The sequence below is a fragment of the Macadamia integrifolia genome, chromosome 11, assembly GCF_013358625.1.
Source record: "Macadamia integrifolia cultivar HAES 741 chromosome 11, SCU_Mint_v3, whole genome shotgun sequence".
NCBI classification, from domain to species: Eukaryota; Viridiplantae; Streptophyta; class Magnoliopsida; order Proteales; family Proteaceae; genus Macadamia; species Macadamia integrifolia.
The window spans coordinates 32,998,463-33,020,140 of NC_056567.1; the positions used below are offsets into that span (position 1 = coordinate 32,998,463).

Genomic DNA, 21,678 nt, shown 5'->3' on the forward strand with positions numbered 1-21,678 from the left:
ACCAACTTCCCTTATACACTCCATGCTCTCCTTGTTAAGGCTAATTCAATGAAGAAAGCACCCCTTGCTCATTAGCCTCATTTTGGGTAAAATGAATTTCCCATAATTAAATACAACCTTCATATACCAAGATATGAGATAAATCCACTCCTATGGCGTGCAAAGCATTGATCCTTCACCCAAAAAAATCAAATAAAATAAAATATTGACCCTTATTATGTTATGGTGTTGAAGATGTTATAAACTCAGGAGAAAATGATGTTAATTTGCACTAAAACAATTTTATACCTTGATAGCATACCTTACCCTTCTTTGAATTTGGCAAAGGGAAGCAAGAAAGAGCTTTGAGTAGCCATGGATATCGCTAGAAGACTTGAGAGAGTGGAGCAAGAAATATGTTAGGTGGAAAACGAGAAGCTCCAATGGGAGCAAATGCTGGGTGCGTTCTGGGAACATTTGCCTGCTATCAATCCATTCTCATACGAGATTGTATGTTTTTTCTCTAGAACGAAATACGGTCTCCCAAAAACAAGAAGAGGGCGCTATTTGAAGAACAACAAGAGCTCATTATATCACAGTTAACATGTCTACTACTTTCGATTGAGTTCCATAGGTCTATTAAAGAAAGAAATAGTATGCAAGTGGGGAAGCAACCATCAACTCCAAAAAGTATACATGTTTGGTCATAGCCTCATAGGTGGGCAACTAATACATGTCTATTACATACCATGGGAATAATTAATTTTACTTATTTCACTCAAACATAAGAAACCTATTAGATACTTACTATCAAAATAGCATAACATAGAGCTCCCAAGGTAATTGCCACCCACATCATCTTGAACTCACTCCACAATCACTTTGTATTACTAGCCATAATTCTACCTTCTTCGCTTCGATAAATCTAGCTTTAGTTGCTCGTCCTTATTCTATTTCGGTTAAACTTACCATTCAATATCAATAATAATTAAAAAAAATGGAGAAAATTTTCCTCCATCATGTGGAAAGGTTCACCATGTCATCTTAGGCCTCACAAACTCCTAGAGGATTTTAATATGTTCCTTAACAATAACCTCCCTTGTGTCTCTCAAGCTTATCCCCCTTCATCGTGGTTTTAGGAAAACTTAGTTTAAATAATAATAATAATAATAATAATAATAATAAACAACACAAACAAGATTATTTTCATCTTAACTTACTATTGGCACCCATCCACCAGTCATTGTTAATGTGAAAGAAAATGCTGAGAATACTAGTTCAACTCTTGACTTCCCCCTTGGCCTGCTTGTGTTGAACTAGTCTTCCTAACATATGCACAATATTCATAGCCATTGAATCAGTGAAGCCCTCGTTCATACATGGGTGGGCCCTTTAATTCAGTGGCTGGGATTTTATGTGTTAGAGAATGCTCCTTAAAGAGCGTTTGACTAGAATTCCCTAAAATGTTACCTTGATTTGAATATTAGATTATAAGAAAGGTGGTCCAAGAATGAAGGCCGGTCCCTAGTATTGCTTTTGCGAAAACATCAAGATTCTTTCTTCTGTTCAAAATTATATCGGTTGAGTACTTCTCCGTACAAGTCTATACAGCTTTTAGGCAGTTTACCCAAATTTTTAGGCAGACTAGAAACAATAATCGAAGGAAAATGATATCTTCACATGCGGGGAATTCACTTAATCAATTTCTTGAGTAGAAAGAATACCAAGGGCTCCGTTTGGTCTCGCAAGAGAAATTGAATGGAAGGAGAACAGGAGAATTTCAGACTTAAAAAGAAACTTAATTATTCAACATGATTTTATATTTGTGTAAACTCCTTAATTTCTTATCATATTTAGGAAGGGATAAAGATTGCAAGCCAACTGGGAGTGCCCTACACCTACATGAGAGTCAATGAGAGGAGGGATTGGGGCATCGATCATGGGGGGTGGGGGCGGCCATTTCACCTTCTTGTGGCTATAGGCTACACGTATCCTGGCATTGATCCTTCACTTATTTATTAATGATACATTTTAAATGGAAAATTATTTTACTTTTTGAATCAAAGGGATTTAGACAAAAAGTGAAGTGAAATTTAATAACTTAATATTGATTTTTTTTTTTGGTTAAGAAAATATTGAATGATTGGACTAATATAATCATGAAGGTAGTAATTACAATTTTTTTTTTTTCTAGAAAAAATGGTTTCTTTTCAAGCTTTGATAAATTTCAAATTTCACTTACCTGCAACCAAATGGAGCTAAAGGTCTTTAGCTGAAAAATGCTACTCCATGGCTTTATTGAGATAAGCTTTTCGTGATGGTTCAAAAAATATTTCCATTGACTATTAGTTAGACTGTGGATGATTTGGTTGGATTAATCATCAAATTTTAGGCTCAAATTAAAGAATATACTTTCTTGTATACTGGCATTTATATCCCAATGTATGTCCTTACACATCCATGGAAGTCTAACTCCTGCCATATACACCCATAGTCCTTTAGATTCATATATCAATTTAGTCGCTTAGCAAATCCTATTTTGGTTGAAACTTTTACATGTAGTTGTAGGGTGAAAATTTAACTCCATCCAACATGCTACATAAAGAAAATTTGGGCCAATGATTAGATATTCTTTGCCTGTATATACCTTTAATTTTAAATAAAGGTCTCTATGGTCATTATTTCTATAAAATAGTATTCACACTCACTACGCCTTTTAGCGTAAAATATATCCAAAGGTATTTCAACAATTTTAGTTATCCATACTTATAGGATTCGGCTCCTCTCTTTAGCATCTATTGTTCAGGTCTGCTCATAGCTACCTGGGCGAGTATCACATGGTGAGACAATGATCCAACATTTTGAGAGAGGCATGGAGAACGAGGCGCTAATAGAGGTGCGGTGAATGAGGCACCAAGAACCATTGGATCATCGCCTGGACATGTGGCACTTATCCATGTAGTTGTGGGCAAGACATAGGCAATGGGTGCTTAAGAGAGGAGATGAATCCTACTTTTTATCTATGGAGAAATTTTTCCTTCACACACCATAAATGTTCACTCACCATTGTGGTCTCATAATGACTCCCCCTATTGATGAATATTCGAAATGCCCAAAATGCTCAAAATGTCTTTTGCACAACTAATGGAAATCCATCCAATAGCCATATGTGGTGGGTGAAGAGATTCTATCTTTACAATAGGTGAAGGAAAATTGGGTTTTAAAACAATCCTTGAATGCCTTATTCTGCCCTATGATTTGATGGGTGAGTTAGCATGTGATTTGCACATAACATTTCGGACTGAGTTTTCCTTTACCCATGGTGAAGATAGAATCTTTTCATCCACCACTTTTGACAATTGGATGAGATTATCTTCACTCCAATTAAAGGAAAACCCACTGTTAGTGGGGCTTTCAAACCCATAGCAGACAAGCCCAACAGGCCCACGGAATTCCACTCAATCCCAGTCCATCTTCACCAGCGAATCTAACTCCAAGCGTGTAGATTCAACAATCATGACCAAAGCGTTCGCACACGGTTTCAATAGAAAACCCCAAACCAACGCAAATCAATGGCGACTGGTAAACAATACTAATAACCGTCCGATTAGAACCCAACGTTTCAATCCAACGATCGAAATCACGTTTTCATGTGAAAACGTGCTCTCTGAATGGCTTTCTATTTACAGAAACTATTTTTTTTTTCAATTTTTTAATTTTAATAAATAAATGTAAAATAGCCGGAAGAAACGGGTTGGGGGCGTAAAACGCAGCGAGGGCGAAAGAAAAGGGGTAGAAATTTAAGAACAGCTGCTTCTGCTTCTTTTTCCTCTTCTGCTCTGCTCTCTTTCAGTTCCGCTGTCACAAAATCTCATCTTATTTATCCACTTAGATTGCTTCTCAATCTCTTTTATATATATGAATTCTTCATTAATTACGGATGGATCTGTTTCTGTTACTCTCGATTTCCATCTCTAATGATGTGAATCGGAATTCGGTTTCTAAATAATCTCTCAATTCCGATCAATTTCAATCGATCTACTTTCTGAGGTTGAAGAAGAAGCGATGAAGGTTCCTTGTTGTTCAGTTTGTCATATGAAATACGATGAGGAAGAGAGGGTGCCTCTTTTACTCCAATGCGGCCACGGTTTCTGCAAGGAGTGTTTGTCGCGAATGTTCTCAGCATCTTCAGATACCACTCTCTCCTGCCCCAGATGTCGGCACCTGACTATTGTTGGAAACGCTGTGAATGCTCTCCGAAAGAATTTTGCTGTTCTTGCTCTCATCCACTCCTCTTCCGCCGACTTCGACTGCGACTTCACGGATGATGAGAGCGATGGGGATGGGGCTGCAGATTTTGATGATGAAGAGGAAGAGTTCGGCCGCTTGAGAAGGCGAAGCAGCCAGTCTTATACTTCGAGCTCTGGTTGTGGCGGTGCTGGTGGTGGTTCGGTTATCGACCTTGCTTCGCACCAGGACTTGAGGCTGATTCGCAGGCTTGGGGAGGGGAGGAGGGCTGGGGTGGAGATGTGGTTTGCTGTGCTTTATGGTGGCTCTTCTCTGTCTTCTTCTAATTCTTCTTCGTCTGCCACGGGGAGGTGTCGACATAGGGTTGCTGTGAAGAGGGTAGCAGTAGGGGATGACACAGATTTGGTGTGGGTGCAGAGTCAGCTTGAGAATCTGCGGCGTGCGTCGATGTGGTGTAGGAATGTTTGCACTTTTCATGGAGCTACAAGGTTGGATGGTCGGCTTTGCCTTGTTATGGATAAGTATAGTGGTTCCATACAGTTGGAGATGCAACAGAACAAAGGGCGACTTACTCTTGAGCAAATCCTCAGGTTGACCTTAGCTTCCATTTGCATTTTCAATCTAATATTTTTGAAATTGGTTGTTACACTTATTGATCATGTTCTGTGCTTACTCTATATACCGTGATAGATACACAAAATATCTGTTTTTTGAGGAAAGGTAACTTTTTTAAGTCCTGTATTGTGCAGAACTAGAATTAGACTAGGGAAAGGGTTGGGCACGCTAGGTTTCCTGCAGCTAGCTGCTCAACCAATGGGGGCCTGGGATGCAAGGGGTCGTGGGGGGCCATTTCCAAAGGGGAGGGAGAGAGAATGAGGTGCCCAGCCTTTTTCCGTTAGACTATTAGAGAATGAATAGATTCCAAATGCAATACCTTTTTCATCTATATAATGATGTCTGAAAGAACTCTTTTGAACTTCGTCCTGCATCATTGGATAATTTTGAAAGTTGAACTTATCTTCGAGGATAATATCTAGTCTTATCTGTTATGTATCTCAGGATATTTTTCTTTTAAAGAAAGGGGGTGGTGGGGGACACTTTGCCCTGCACACTTCTACTAATTAGTTTAGTTATTGTTTATTTATTTTTGAATAAGTGGTTAAGTAGTGTCTTTTCTCCCGGTAGAGTTAGTTGCTTTTAGCAATTTGGGAATAGAGGTTTGCCATATTGGGATCAAGTATGTAGCTGTCCAGGATGGTCAGTTAGAAGTGCAGTTATTTCAAGAAGGATTTGCAACAAGGATAATGATTATCTCTCAGTTCAATTATGATGAAGTATTCCTTCACACACGAACAAAGATACTATGACACTCTCTAAGAGAAGTAGAAGGCTGCTATGAGGGATCTTTGTAGAGTATTGAGAGAGAGGAGGATGCTACCCATAAAATTAGAACATGGTGGGATAGATTAAAGTTGCTTTTTCATTTTCTTGTATTCAAATGAGATTAAAATGAAAAATATATAACATATCTATTAAATATATAATAAGATGACTGTTGTTGAGGCAGACTTAATGGAGCATATTGGGTGAACGAGGAGCACCTCATCCATAGAATGATTTTAGATGAAATAAAATAAGAAGACTGGAAGGGTTATTAGCAGAACTGAAAGAAGATTTGCATTGTGCAAACCTAAAGGTCTACGATGGATTTGGTCATGTTCGACTGAGACCAGTGACATGAGGTAGAAGGGGATGATGAAGTGCAAGTTGACGATTCCAAAATGATAGCTGAAGTAAAAAAGAATGTGGGTCAAGTTGGTGTGTAGCTATAGGATATGAAAAACATGAAGAGATATAAGCAAATTGTGGCATCAACTATTTGTGTGGGAGGTCCGAAGTGGTGTGGCAGCAGGGTTCCAAAGTGGGAGTAGCCCCACAAGAAGATTTTTGCAATATGGGTGAGATTCTGAGGTTACTGTAGAAATAAATGTTAACTGCTCCATTATCATTCTCATCTTCTAGTGACATGAAGTACGTCTACTCTAAAATATCATAGTTGTGAAGGCGTCGCCTAGGCATCCAGGGATCCTTTGTTGGAAGGACGCCTTTGATGTCCAGGTCCCCTCCAATGCCTTGGATTGCCTAAACACCATGACAACTATGAAAAAAGTTATGTATAGTGGCTCCAAAACTCCGACCACTACCTTGGATTGGATACCATTTCTATTGTTCTTTCTAGAGATTGTGGAGTATGTCTACTATGATGATTCATTATGCGACCCTGGTATTAATGTTCTTTTCATTTTATCTGATAGAGGATTTTATTTTTCGAGAGGGGAGCAGTGAGAAGAATGCCCAGCACCATGGTGAAAGGGGGAGGTCTATTGAACCAAATGGCAGGCCCAAGAATTGAATGGAATTACCACAATAGAGTGGAGGTCCAGCCATTGACTTTAGAATGTAAAGAGCCCTGTTTGGCACACTAATCTGTCAAGTCAGACAGACTTTCTTAGAAGGCCCAGTATACATGCCTAAAAATCTTCTTCAGAGAGGCCCCATGGATATTCTTCTCGTTAGCCTTGACAGCCACCTTACTCGCTGGTTCAGCATGTTTTGGAATTACTTGGTCATTCTTTTCAAGCCACAAATTCCAAATCACAGCAAGCAGTTTTGAGAGACTGGAGTTTCTTTTCCCTCCTAGAGACTTTGGTATCTCCAGCCCTAAATTAGCCCAGGAAAGGAGGAAGGCATAAACTACTTCATCCCAATCTCCTCAAACAGAGCACAACCTAAGCTTCAAATAGAAGTGACAGTGGATCCAACGGTGCTAGACTGACTCAGCAGCAAATATACAACAGAACCAAATATTCGAGAGGCAAAAGCCTATAGAAATTAGAATATCAATACAGAGCATGACATCCTTAGGAGCCGTTCACATTTATGAATTGGATCTCTGTGGGAGAATTTATGGTTGCTATGCAAAAGATTGTCTTCCCAGTTGATTGGCTTGTATTCTTGATGTTGGTGTTGTTTAGGCCAGCCTAGGATTTCAGATTTTTAGGGATGAATGGCAAGAAAGACGTAGTGGCAAAGTATTAGGGCTGATTAGAGTCTAAAGAAATAGAAGAAATAAGAGGATAAGTAATGTTATGGTGCTGCATACAGTAACTCTAAGGATGCAATATCAAAAGAAACAAGAAGAGGATAGATGGAGAAATATATCGTCAAGGGAGAGAAGAAACCAGAATCACTAGAAAAGAAATGGCTCTGGAGAATTGGTCGGGTACCTAACACTTGGAATCATTAGAGAAGAAATTAAGGAAAGAAGAAGAGAGAAGAGAAGAAAATAGAAGCAAGGCAAGTGATAGAATAGGAGGAGGAGAGACCAGAAGAAGTGATAAAATAGACATGGAAGACACAAGGGATTAGCTCCCTATGCGTTCACATGTCACACAACGAAGGTTTAAAGTTTGGTATCGGGTATCATATTGGAAGGGTGATTTAAAAAAAAGTATCATATCGTATCAGAGAGATGCAAGATACAGAAAAGATACGTATGGAAATGGTCAAAAAGCGGATGAAATTGCATAGGATGCATGCAAAATACAGTTTTAAAGCATAAAACGCTATAAGTAAAGCAATGTTTAAAATACATCATGTATAAAACGGAGAACAAAGCACACAACAAGACAAGTGCATTCAATTTTATATATAAAGCATGAGGTTTCTTACATGTAATTCAGAAAAAAAAGAGTCCTTTTTGGTTATGGGGAAGATTTAGGGTTTAGATGCACAAATCATCGCAAAAGAACCTAGTTTGATGCAAACATTCAGGTCGTTTTTCAGTAATCTAGTGCTCCATTGCAAAAAATGACACCAAAAATCAAGATTTGGGCAAAAAATTGATAATTTAAGAGATACATGTTCTTGCACGGATCTGGTTTTTTTCCTTGATTGCAGGTTGTTTAATTCCCAAATGAAGATGAAATCAACACCATGCTACTAGAGATGCTTTTGATGGTAGAAGCAAGGACTCAAATTGCTCTTGCAAAAAAAAAGGAAAAGAAAAGAAAAGAAAAGATTAGAATGCCTTACATGAACTCTCGATGTTCTGCAGTTTATAAGAGATTTATTGATGGGTATCAATCGTATTGGGTCATGTATCAATGGGTATCTATCGTTTTGTATGAGTACCATATTGTATCGAGGCCTTCTGATATCGATAGGTATCTGTTGATACAGCCCTGATGCTGTTCGATACGATATGAGTTCTTACGTGCTTGTAAATGAAGAAATTACTTTCTCAAGAATTTAAAAGGAAACTTGCTTAAGAAGCTAAAAAGGTGCTTCCTAAAGAAACCTAACTTTTTCATAAGCTCCAAGAAAAACAATAATTATGGTAATAAACCAAAAAAATGTGGTTATCCCCAATTTCTCAACAAGTGTAAGAACTCAAAAGAAAACCCTCAAGTTTCAAATATTCTGCTGGTTTTGTTTGACATTATCTGTGTATGCAAAAATTCCTAAAATTGATAATTATGTAGGCAGTAGAGACTTGCGAGTATCAATGTTTTTCCAATTCATACGTTGAATTGCGAATTATTATCTTAATTTTTTTTTGGCTGACTTTCATTCCCTCCAATGAGCATGAAGCTGGAAAGAAAATTTCCCTAGTGGTAAAAATTGCGATGGGAAATTGTATTGTCTTATGGAGCAGCTAGAGGGAAAGAGAGGCGACCAAGACCCTCCATAGTAGTGTTCTCTCTCATAAAAAGGGAGGACTTGTACTCTAAAAAGGTTAATATTCTATTTCATTTCTTAGAATAACTAACAACATGTTAATAAAGAAATATGATATCAGTTATACAAAGCAGTTGTCCATCTTGAGGCATATGTTGAGATCTTATGAAAATGTTTTGCCATTAGGTCTCTCAAAAAACTGTTCACTACTATTGACTTATTTTGGCATCAAGTAATTCTGGTTTGAAAGGTTTCAGGAAGATATCTATCAAGTTCCGGCCATTCACCAATAAGACATGTCATATTAGACTTAATTTCTGTTGTTTAATTCATTAATTGTCAATGGTGGTTTCGCTTCCTTCTTTTTCTCCTTGCCTGTTTGATGGGCTTATTTGCTTCATACAATGCTTTCTTTGTCTGGATAGTTATTAACATATGTAATTCCTTTCTTTCTTGACCCATTGAGCACTTCTTGATTGCAGATATGGGGCAGATATTGCACGTGGTGTTGCTGAATTGCACGCGGCAGGTATTGTTTGTATGAATCTGAAGCCATCCAATCTTCTTTTGGATGCCAGTGGTCGTGCGGTGGTTTCTGATTATGGTCTTCCAGCGATTCTAAAGAAGCCCTTTTGCCGAAAGGCTAAATCAGTTCCTGAGGATGATTCTTCAAGAATGCATTCATGCATGGATTGTACAATGCTGAGTCCACATTACACAGCTCCAGAGGCATGGGAGCCCTTGAAAAAGTCGTTAAACATATTCTGGGATGATGCACTTGGTATATCTACAGAGTCAGATGCCTGGAGTTTTGGCTGTACCCTGGTGGAAATGTGCACTGGTTCTGTGCCGTATGTGGTGTAACCTATTTCCTGTATGTTCTGGAAGTTTGCAATACATACTGCTGAATAAAATTTCAACTTTTGTGCAGGTGGGCTGGTTTAAGCTCAGAAGAAATCTATCGTTCTGTAGTTAAGGCTCGGAGACTGCCTCCACAGTATGCCAGTGTTGTAGGTGTTGGGATACCGAGGGAGTTGTGGAAGATGATTGGTGAGTGCCTACAGTTTAAGGCGTCGAAAAGACCCACTTTCCAAGCAATGCTTGCAATATTTCTTCGCCATTTGCAAGAGATACCTCGTAGTCCTCCTGCAAGCCCTGATAAGTAAGGAATTGCATCTCTTGAACCTTTAACTTCTTTTTCCCTGTTTTCCTTTATTTCTGTTAGTATTACAATTTTCTTCTGTTTATTCCATTGTGAAGTCTAAGATAATGAACAATATATAATAAGGTAATGTTTAACACTTTATCTAATACTCGTGGTTTGGACTGGAATGCTTCTCCTGCAGGTTATTCCGATTCCAGACCAAACTTAACATCAAAATTGTGTCAAACCATAGAAACCCATCTGTTGATTTGAATTTCTTATTCAGTTGCATACCGAAGCTTACCCAAAGGCCACCCCCTCCCCCCCCACCAAAAAAATAAAAAAGAATAAAAAAAGATTTAATTGGTTGTTCACTGGGTTGACTACTATCAGTCTGCCAGTCCAGTCAGGTTGGACATACTAGTCGCACTTCCTGAACACAATTTAGGAATGTAATCTTTCATTTCATATGTAACCCCTTCCTTGCCGTCAATGGTTACCTAAAGGACTAGGGTTAAAGAATGAGTGATTCTATTAGCTTCTCCTGCATGCAATTTCAGAATGAGAGTATCACCAATATTAGGAGGAACCAGTCTCTCCTTTCTGGGATGGGGTGCTGCCATGCTGGGGGGTGTCAATTGAACAGTTTCTTCTCTCTTTTTCTGTGGCCTTGTGCTGGGCCTTGTTTATTCAGCCATCTATTGATGATGGCAGAAGTTTTTCAATGGAATTAACTGCTCCTGAAATTATGGAACTACTGAAGGTTTTCTATTTTTTCCGTAATTGATTTAAAAATTCTAGAATTCTATTGTCTGAAACATGAAATATCATGTCTTATTTTTGGAATTCAGTGAATTTGCCAGGTGTTCTGTTATGAATGCCATGGAACCATCCCCTACATCTGTGTTGGAGGTTTTCCAGGATAATCCCAACCATCTACATCAACTTGTATTTGAAGGGAATTTGGATGGTGTTAGGTGAGTCCAATTTGTAAGATATCCTCCGTGTTTTAGATATATATTTTATAAATTTTATCTTTTAACCTCTGTGTGTGTGTGTGCAGATGTCTGCTTGCTAAGGCTGCAACAGGGAACAATGGTAGCTCACTTTGTTCTCTATTAGAAGCACAAAATGCAGATGGCCAAACTGCTCTACATTTAGCTTGCAGAAGGGGCAGTGTAGAACTTGTGGAAGCAATTTTGAATTACAAAGAGGCAGATGTGGATGTCCTCGACAAAGATGGAGATCCTCCAATTGTGTTTGCCTTAGCAGCTGGTTCCCCAGAATGTGTTAGTGCTCTCATCAGAAGATCAGCTAAGGTTAGATCTAGGATTAGGGAAGGTTTTGGTCCGTCCATTGCTCATGTTTGTGCCTACCATGGCCAACCAGATTGCATGCGTGTAAGTTTTCAATCAATTGACATAACTTGATTCTCATCCTTCTTTGGTTTTACATTTTTCTGATTTGTCTCTCAATCTGCCTTTTTTAATGATCACAGGAGTTACTGTTGGCGGGGGCTGATCCCAATGCAGTGGATGATGAAGGTGAATCTGTGCTACACAGAGCCATTTCCAAGAACTACACAGAGTGCGCTATTGTCATATTGGAAAATGGGGGATGCAGATCTATGGGTCTTCTCAACTCAAAAAATTTGACGTAAGAACTAATGCTTCTCTGATGGTATGATCTTAATTTTATGTGAAGTTGTAGTAGTCTTGACATGGACATGGTTCACAGACTAGGTACTGGCTGCAGCTTGGTTAAGCCTGACTTACTTCAATCTCCATAGATATATAGAAAGGTTGAATCCTATAGATATGATTGATGCAAACACATTACAACTAGATGCTTACCATGAGAAAGGTTTAAGATTTCTGTTTCGACTGGGATTTACACCCTAGTTGAGACCGAAATATACCGCTGAAATGGCTGAAATGTCACCGAAATATACCATCGAAATTTCCAAAATGGTCGAATAAGCCACTGAAATGGAATATGGTCCATTTTGGTGCAAAAGCTGAATGTTGAAGACACCTCAATGTGCATGCCCTTTATTTTTACAAGTTGTATCTGAAATGTTATGTTGAAATTTCAACATTTGGAACTATGACCGTGAGCAGACATGTGAAAGAAATTGCATTTTTTCATAATTGTCAGATACACTTTCTTTCATAAGGACTAAAAAAAGGGATTGGGGGTGGGGGTGGGGATTATTCTCTGTTTGACTAATGCTGCAAAACTACAGTGGTGGAATCCTGTTTTGAAGAGAATGGTAGAGATGCTTTCGGTTTGAAGGGAAATTTTTTATCATTTCGGTGAACGGCAACACTTGTTCAAATTATATGAGTGTGTGATATCGTTGATTCTAGCTCTTATTTCAGTCTCTTGGAAGATGGAGAAAATGACGGGGAGTTCATACAGTGGGGGGTTGATTCCAAAGAAAAGAGGAGGAGGTACCATATGGCCAGTTGGAAGTGGTGTTGATGACCTAAAGGGGGTTGGTGTTTTCTGTTTTAGAACTGTCCTGAAAATCAATAGAGCCCTTCTTGGGTAAGTGTTGTGGGGGTGCTGCTTGGAATCCGCTGCTAGTTATAGTTATGGCGACAAAGTATGAAATGGGTGTGGTATTTAGATGAATGTCATGAAAAATGAAAAATTTGAAACTTTATGACAGAATACATCTAATCTTGTAAGGTGTGGAGAGGGGTTAAAATGAAGTTTTGGAAGATAGCTGGTTGTTGGTTTGGATTGGAAGACTGGTGTCCAACACTAGATGGAAATAGTAGCCAAGGAAGTGTTGGTGGAAAAAGTTGTTTTGAGGGGAGAGATGTGACTGTCATTTGGGTGCCACGGTTCAGGAGAAAGCTGCTAGAAAGAGAAATGGATTTTTGGCCTACTAGCCTGTTTGTTAATGATTGGGAAGAGATAATAGAAGAGTTTGTGATCATAGTTGTCACGGTGTCTAGGTGACTCAAGGCATTGGAGGGTGTGCCTGATGCAACGCGACCAAGGTGCTTGGATGCCTAGACATCACAACTATGCTTGTGATCGAGGATGTGGGATGTTTTCTAGTTTCTGCTTGCTACAATTTTTTGTCCAGAGATTAGGACAATGAAGAAGAAAGAAGATTGGTGGAGATTAAAGAGGTGTGGAAGACCCAGGCTCCTCCAAGTATGGCTATTTTTGAGTGGGTGTTAGCTCTAAATAAAGTTGACACTGGACAATTTGCAGCACAGGGGTTTGTGTTTATGAAGTAATGTAAGTTATGTTTTTGGAGGAGTCTGCTGCACACGTATTCTTGGATTGTCCCATGGCTAGTGGGTGTGGATATAAGTATATAACTTTGCGTTTATTTGCTGTCGGAATACATGGGCTAGAGAAAATGAACTGCTGTTCTGTGTGTTCCCATATGCCATTGATGCAGATAAACTACAAAAGTGGGTTTATTTTAGTGGAAATAAGCCTTGGGTTGGGTTCTATACATGTTGGGCCTTTGGTCCAATGTGTTTTCATTGCAATAAGCCACTTTAATGGCTTCAGAATAGAGGTGGAATCTAGGAATACGAGATCAGTCAAGTAAGATTAGTTTAGTCCAAATTTGTGCTATTATTTGAGTCCTTACAAAGCTAAGTCCAGTCCTAGAATCATTTGGAATTTGAGTCCAGATTTCATTCTAAGTCTACGTTCTGTTTTTTTAGACTTCTAGACTTCTTGTTTGAGTATGAGCTTCAAATACATGTCTGATTTTACTATTCCAAGTAGTAGTTTGAATTACAAAACAGTTATAGGATTGTTCGAGAGTTTATGAATTCTATATAAAGTTGTAATGGCCTCTTGGCCTATAGCTTAACCCACGAATTTTTGAATAATAACTTCAGGTTTCTGCAAGTACTATGGATTCAGTTTTGTTTTTCTTTTTACGGAGTGGATTCTCATGTGCAACTTGGGTGGATTCTCATGAGGATTTTGGTGGATTCCAAAACGAAAACCACAACTGGTGGATTTCTGCCTGTTATTCTTCTTCTTTCTATCGTAACCTCTTACAAACTACATGTCAGTTTATTTTACTCTTCTAGCACTTGCAATCCTTGTTTTTTTACCAACATTCCAGCGAACATACCATTTGTAATGCCCCGGCCTAATGTAGAACTAGAATCACAAGTGATTCTAATGCCAGGCAGGATTTGAAATTCTGGCTAAATAGAGAAGATATCCCCCAATAGGCTTGGTTCTATCTCTCAAACACTCTCTCACAGCAAACAAATAAAAGGAAAATAAGGAAAGAAAGAGAATTCGATGGAGGGTTGAGAAGGGGGAAGAAGAACTAGTGAATGAGCATCTCACCCTCAAGTTTAGGCATCTCACCTAGGGCATCTCACCCAATTGCATCTCACCCAATTGCATCTCACAACACAACAACATAAACCATCTTTTTCTTTTTCATTCATAAATTCGTGTTCAATGTTGTAGCCCCCTTTCTCCCCCTTTCTCCCCTTTCTCCCCCTTGTATATTCTTTCCCTCTTTATAATGAATTTATTTATTCATCCAAAAAAAAAAAAGCTTATATAAAAGACTCAAAACTGACTCAAACACTAACAAGGAAAGGCCTTACCCAATCCCTAACTAATTGGGAAACTTAAACTAACTAGAAAACTGAAATAACAAACAAAATAGACTCAAAATAAGACTAACCAAACTAATGAATTAAATCCCGTTTTTCTACTTTCTACCCATATTTTAGGCCATTAAAGTGGTCCATTACAAAGAAAACCAATGGGATCAAAGGCCCAACACATACATAACCCAATTTAAGACTTATTTGCAATAAAATAAGCCCATTAAGTGACTTCTACATCACGGCCCCGTTCACCTTGGCACATTATTGTCCTCTTTGGCCTATGGGCCTCGAGACTTTAAAACGCGTTTTGCCATGTTAAGGAGGCTAGAGGTGATGCAAATACAGCTGCACTTACCTGGTTGGACCAGCATGACCGGCTGTGGAAGCCAAGGGCCAAGAAGGACCGGTCCAGCTCAGGTTTTTTGTTCAACAAGGGTTGGTAGTAGTTTAGTTTATTAATGTCTTATTTTTTCATATTTGTTTTGGGATATGATACGTAAGAGAAGTAGGAGTCGGTTTCAGTGAGTCTAAGTAGGAGTCTTAGTATTTTCTCCTAATATACTTGCATATACTCAATGTGTTGGACATATTGAATTTTATTTTAGAGTTAGTGAATTTGTGAGTTTTGTGTGATCCCCTTCCCCCTCTTTATGTGATTTCCCCTTTCTTCCCTAAGGGTACCTCATTAATTTCGTATCAGAGCCGAAGATCCCCATTCCCCTTCTTCCTTCCATCTTGCTTTTCCATTCCCCATTCTCTATTTCGGTTCTGCAGAGATTGAGAAACCAAAAAAATAAAATAAAAAAGGGCAGCGCAGAAGACAAGAAGCAAAAGACGAGAAGCAAAAGAAAAGAAAAGAGAAGACGACACAGCAGAAGAAGAGGAAACAGAGAAGTTGAGGAGAGAGAGAAAAACCATAAACTAAGGAAGAAGAGGAGGCAAGAGAGGAAGAGATTCATACCTGGAGTTCCCGCTGCAAGACCTCCATTAAAGTCGCCATTTTACTCTGGATCTTCGCCGCTGATTGGGAGCCGACCCTATCCCGTTGCTGGCAGAAATTGACTCCAATTCTCTAATCCAGTCTCCAACGTCTTCAAGATATTTCCTCCCTTTTTTTTCGGTACTCCAAAACCCAACCCTATGATTCTTTTTTATTTCTCCTTTTTACTTTCTCTTTTCCTGAATTACTTCACTTTGATTCTGCTTATTTCCCACACTACCCCCCATTATCCTTTATTCCTTTTTATCCCATATTTTTCCTTGTTTTCAATTAGACCCCTACCCCACACTTGATGCAAGCTTCTATTAATCGTTTGGTGGCAGCAGATAGGGGAAAGAGCCATTCAATCTGGGGATTCTTCCAACACCACTACACATGACCCATCACTACCACTACCACTACCACGACCACTACCACTACCATTACCACCACCGCCACCACATCATACACCATCACCACCACCTCCACCACCATATGGAACTGGTAGATATGATGATGGAGCAGAAAGAGCAGCAAGATTGGATGTCTTTGATTTTTATAGAGACAACAATCCAGAATTGTACTTTGACTGGATTCAGAGCTTAGAGGCATTCTTCAGTTGATACTGGTTGACTGAGGCCCAAAAGATCCTTTTTCAGAGACTAAACTGAAAGGCACAGCTTGAGTCTAGTGGATCAAGCAACAACAAGAGAACCGAACCCGAGGCATTGGTTTAGTCACTACTTGGGCTGAAATGCATGAAGTCATGAACCGGAGGTTCTTGCCTTTTGATTACAAGCAACGCATGCATCTCAGGTTTGCATAGCTGAAACAGGAGAATTTGACCGTTGAAGAGTATGTTGCTAGATTTTATTATTTGGCTACTCGTTCTGATTTTGAGTGGGATGAAGAAGTATTGGTGGCACAATTCCACAATGGTTTGCACCTTCAACTTAGTGCTGCCATTGCATCTAACCGACTGCCACAAGTAGCATATCAGGTTGAGGAAGGTTTGAAACGCCCATATAATCGGAGGCCATTTACAGATGCTTTTCCTAGAGGTCCTAGTTCTATTCAGCCACAGTCATCTCCATAGGAAAAGTCAGGCTAGTGCTTCATCTATGGTATCTTCATGACCCAACTGGCCGTACTCTCCACCTCGACGTGATTCAGACATGTCATCTTCACGGCCTAATCATCCATACTCCTCACCTCAGCGTGGTTATGACAGGAACTCCGTATTTCCAAAGGAGGCTATGTAATGTTTCCAGTGCAAGGGGTACGAGCATCGAGCTAATCAATGTCCTAATTGATTGTTAGCATACATCGACAAGGACAACTTTATACCCTATGTACCAGAAGAGCAACTGAAGACAGGAATAGTAAATCTGGAGGCTGAATGTGATCGTGAGCCTAATGAGATTAATGATGTTGACAGTGATGGTGAGCCTTAACCATTCTATGTGATTCGTTCTCTTTTGACTACACAAAAGATTCCTGAGGAGGACGATTGGTGTCGTAACAGTATCTTTCAGACCAGGGTGCGATGCAATGATAGTTTGTGTAATATGGTGATTGACCCTGGCAGTTGTACCAATGTTGTTGCTGAAGATGCTGTTCGCAAGTTGGGTTTGGAAATTGAGCCTCATCCGAACCCCTACAAGGTTGGGTGGGTGAACAACAATCATCTGCAATTTCATGAAAGGTGTTTGCTCACGTATTCCATTGGTGGACTGATCGATCAAGTTAAGTGTGATGTCCTCCCTCTGAAAGTTTGTCACATTCTTCTGGGGCGCCCACGGTTGTTCGACAAGAAAGCCAAGCACTGTGGATATGAGAATACATACTTTTTTCAGCATGGTGGCCTTGAGATGAAGTTCCTTCCAGCAAAGGATCTTCCCCCTCTCAAGCTCAAGAGGACAGTTGGTACTTTTCTCATCAAGCGCATCGACTCTGACATCATTCTTGGACCCCATCCAAACTCGACGGAGTCGAGTTCTTTTGAGAAGAAGAGAGTTGATGTAGATACAACTGCATTTACCTGGTTGGACCAGCATGACCGACTGTGGAAGCCAAGGGCCAAAAAGAACCGGTCCAGTCCAGGTTTTTGGTCCAACAAGGGCTGGTCGTAGTTTAGTTTATTAATTTGTATTTTATTTTATCATATTGTTTTGGGATAGGATATGTAAGAGAAGTAGGAGTCAGTTTCAGTGTAGAGTCTAAGTAAGAGTCTTAGTACTATCTCTTTATATACTTGCATATACTCAATGTTTTGGACAGAGTGAATTTTATTTTAGAATTAGTGAATTTGTGCGTTGTGTGTGATCCCCATCCCCCTCTTTATGTGATTTCCTTTTTCTTCCCTAAGGCTACCCCATCAAGAGGTTATCAACTAGCCAAGTAATCTCCCCTTAGGCGATGTACACTAAAGTTTGCACACCCTCACCGATCTCCCAAACACCCTAGTACTTGCCATATTCTTAGTGGGGACGTCTCACCTATCTCCCAGGCGGGTGTAGTATTTACTGTATTCTTGGGTGTCACAATCTTCTCCCCTTCCGCCACAGCGTCCCTGCTATGGCCCCACACACTTCGGGGTCTGCTTTGATACCATTTGTAATACCTCGTCCTTATTAACTTTAGCACAATATTGTCCTCTTTGGCCCATGGGCCTTGAGGCTTTAAAAAGTGTTGTTCCTTGTTAAGGAGGCTAGAGGTAATTAACTAGCCCATTAGTCTCTCCCTAGGCGATATGGGACTAAAGTTTGCATAATCTCACCGATCTCCCAAACCACCTAGTGCTTGGCGTATTCTTGGTGGGGACACCTTACCGATCTCCCAGGCGAGTTTGGTACTTGTTGTATTATTGGGTGTCACTATCTAATTGATATTTCTTATAAATTACTGCAACGGTTAAGTTGCATTATTGCAACATGTTGGTCACATGTTCAAAACTTGGAAACAGCCTCTTCTGCGAAGCAGGGGGTAAGATTGTGTACACTTACCCCTCCCTGACCCTGCAGTAGCGGGAGCCTTGTGCACTGGGTTGCGCTCTTTTTTTTTTTTTTTTTTTTTTTTTTTTTTTTTTTTTTTAAATTACTGCTCAATTTAATCTGCAGCTTCTTACCTGGTCATAATTTTAGTCTCTCTAGTAATTCAATAATATTCTCCAAGTTCTATTTTTGAAACCTGAAGTTCCAGTTTGCTGGTTAAGAAGCTTTATAACACTGTAACTCCTTGGAATATCCCTAATCCTTTGTCTGAATTCAATCCAACTTTGCAGGTCTTTTCTTCTATTAAAATAGACCACTCATCCAGGTCTCTAGGCGATTCTGATTTCTCAGTCCTGAGATATGACTTTTCTCCATTTTCTGCTCTATATTTTCTGTTCTGTGATCTTGTCAATACAGTCTCTTGCTTTATTTTCTGGTTTGGGATTAGTCTACATTATTGCTATGGAGCCTGTGGAAAATGAGAGGATGTGAGGCTTCATTTCATTGTCATATCCAAGGGTTGTGCTGATATACATCAGTTTTTGATGGATTGGGCTGGTGCTCAAAAGAGTTGTTGGAGATGGATAGTAGTTTTGCCTCCGAATTGTGTTTCCTTGCCTTTTTAATCTAATGTGCTGTGTATTTTTGTGTTATACTTTGTGATTACTTTCCACGTATAGCATTGAGTTTTGTTTTAGGATGAAATGTTATTATTCAGTTTTAGTTTCCTAATGAGCAATGGCAGATTTCTTTTTGTTGCTGAAGAGAAGAGGGGGGGGGGATCCCGTCAAACCTGATGCCTTCTTTATAAGTTTGCCATAATTTCCCTACAGTTGCTTGGAATAAAAAAATCTTGGTCTCACTGGAAAGGTAGTTAAAGAGCTTAAAAAGCACCAAAACTACACTGGATGGACAAGTTTTGCTCCTCAAAAGTTGGCCTGAAGAAAGCATTGGAAATATCCAATAGTGACTTGCAATTCAGAAGGAATATTCTGCATCCAAACACTGGTACAAACTTCCTTGAGTCAAAATACTGGAGAAGAAACACCATTCTTTTGAAGATTGAGATTGTGGTCCCTGCTTCAATCCCCCTAGGTTAGAAGTTTTACAACCTTTCTTGAGTCAAAATACTGGAGAAGAAACACCATTCATTTGAAGATTGAGATGCCCTGTGGCCCCTGCATCAATCCCCCTAGGTTAGAACTCAACCATGAATTTAGAAGATTCCCTGCACAATATAATCCTGATCGAGTTTCTGTTATGATTATATAAAAAAGAACTTTTTGTACCAGAGCCCAAACATGGTAAGCATTGTTATCTTAAGTAGATCACCCTTGTAGATAAACTGGCTTGTAATGTTGGAATCAATCAGTCACCGTAGGTTCCATTGTTTTAATTTCTATAGATTACTTACTACAGTAAAATTCTCAACGGTAGATTATTTTTTAGACTTTTCTCGTTGAGAGAAAAATCAGTTTAACCTGTTCTTGTTGGGAGAACTCTTCAACCTTGCAATTAGTAATTTGTTTGCAGCATTCCTCCTTTGCTAGAATGGTATTGTTATATGCACTTCCATATACTGTGAGCAGTTCCAATTCACCATAGAACTTAGTGAAATAACTGAGTCACCTTTCTTGATCCAATGTACTTGCACTGGTGCAGTACTTCAAAATCTTCATCTGAGTAATTATGCTTCCATTAGTTGTTTCCTCATGCAAGCTGAATAAAAAAAATTCTTATCAACATCCTCTAAGATACCAACCAAAGTTGGGGGGATCATATTCTTCCCATGCATGTCACCGATGAGAACTTTAATATCCTTTCTGGAAGTTATAGAAACCTAGTTGTGAAATATACAAGTAGCAGGTCCAAACACTGACTTCCCTTAGATTTTTATCTAGAGACTGAAGAAAACTCACTTTGCAAGAATGAAATGCAAAATATAGGAGGAGAAGAAACAGAATAGGAGAAGGACGACCATATAAGCTGCAACTCTCATTGGGTTTGGTGCAAACAGATTCTGCCGTGGAGAATCTTTCAGGCCTGTGTGTTGATTCTTTCTGCTTTCGTGCATGCTGATGCTTTCTTCCATAGGTGGCGTTATATCCCTTCCAACATATTGCCAGGGGCTGGGCTCACTCACTCTCTTTCTGTAAAAAAGGGTTCGATCATAAGCTTCTCGTTGTGCCAATTTCTTTCTTATCTGTCAGATAGGAAGAACTAGTGCGTTTGGGTTCAAAACGGGCCTAACAAAAAATGACAAACTGACGTGTGATCTCTTATCTAACTACTAGAAGACCCAACCAAACCCTTTGCTTTAAGATTAATACTTTGCAGCGGCATAGCAAGGTTTGGTCCCAGCCCGCTTCTTGTTGCTTCAAAAGTCAATTCAAGGTTTCCGGGAAATTGCTAAGTTGGTTAGAGTCCTGGTCCATCATGCCAGAAGTCGCGGGTTTGAACCCCTCCTGGTGGATTAAGTCGAAGTTGCGGAGAATAACGAAACGCGAGGCTTCCTTCAGGTTGACTTTGAAAAGTGCTCAAAACAAAGAAAGCATGAGATCCACCAGCAAGTTGATTCTCCCATTTCAGAGAGGACAACGTACCCAAAGACTTCTATTTCAGATCAAACATACCTACTAGCACTAGAAGTTGAGAGAAACTACCCCAAGAGTAGTGAGACAAAGCAAGTTCATTTGAGTTCACTAAAGGAATTCTTAGTATTCCATTACCCGTAGGGTGTGCCCCTTGCTTTGGAACACGCTTGGAATGCTTTGGTAAAAAAAAAAAAAAAAAAACCATGATTACACTTTCTAAACTAGGAAACAAATTTACAAAGCAACTGGACCATAGTAAATTACTAGAAACCAACTTGTAATTGCTTTTGACACTGACAGTCTTACTAAACATTGACTCCGATGACAATTCTAGCAACTTCAGTTGGTACTTCCCGAGCAAGGAAATTAGAAACTCTAAAAC

General features: G+C 39.4%; 1 protein-coding gene across 2 annotated transcripts in view; it reads left to right on the forward strand.

Moving 5' to 3' along the window:
• Nucleotides 1-3,743: 3,743 nt before the first annotated feature.
• LOC122093819 (E3 ubiquitin-protein ligase KEG) overlaps nt 3,744-21,678 on the forward strand; it is a 39,700-nt gene continuing 21,765 nt past the window's right edge. Inside the window, exons 1-6 of one of the 2 annotated variants that reach the window (XM_042664317.1) lie at nt 3,744-4,817; nt 9,450-9,818; nt 9,899-10,129; nt 10,963-11,088; nt 11,175-11,511; nt 11,610-11,767. In XM_042664317.1, coding sequence (XP_042520251.1) covers nt 4,045-4,817; nt 9,450-9,818; nt 9,899-10,129; nt 10,963-11,088; nt 11,175-11,511; nt 11,610-11,767 — 1,994 coding nt within the window. In that variant the 5' untranslated portion in view covers nt 3,744-4,044. The remainder of the gene's footprint in view (nt 4,818-9,449; nt 9,819-9,898; nt 10,130-10,962; nt 11,089-11,174; nt 11,512-11,609; nt 11,768-21,678) is intronic. The other variant, XM_042664318.1, reaches the window with a different exon arrangement.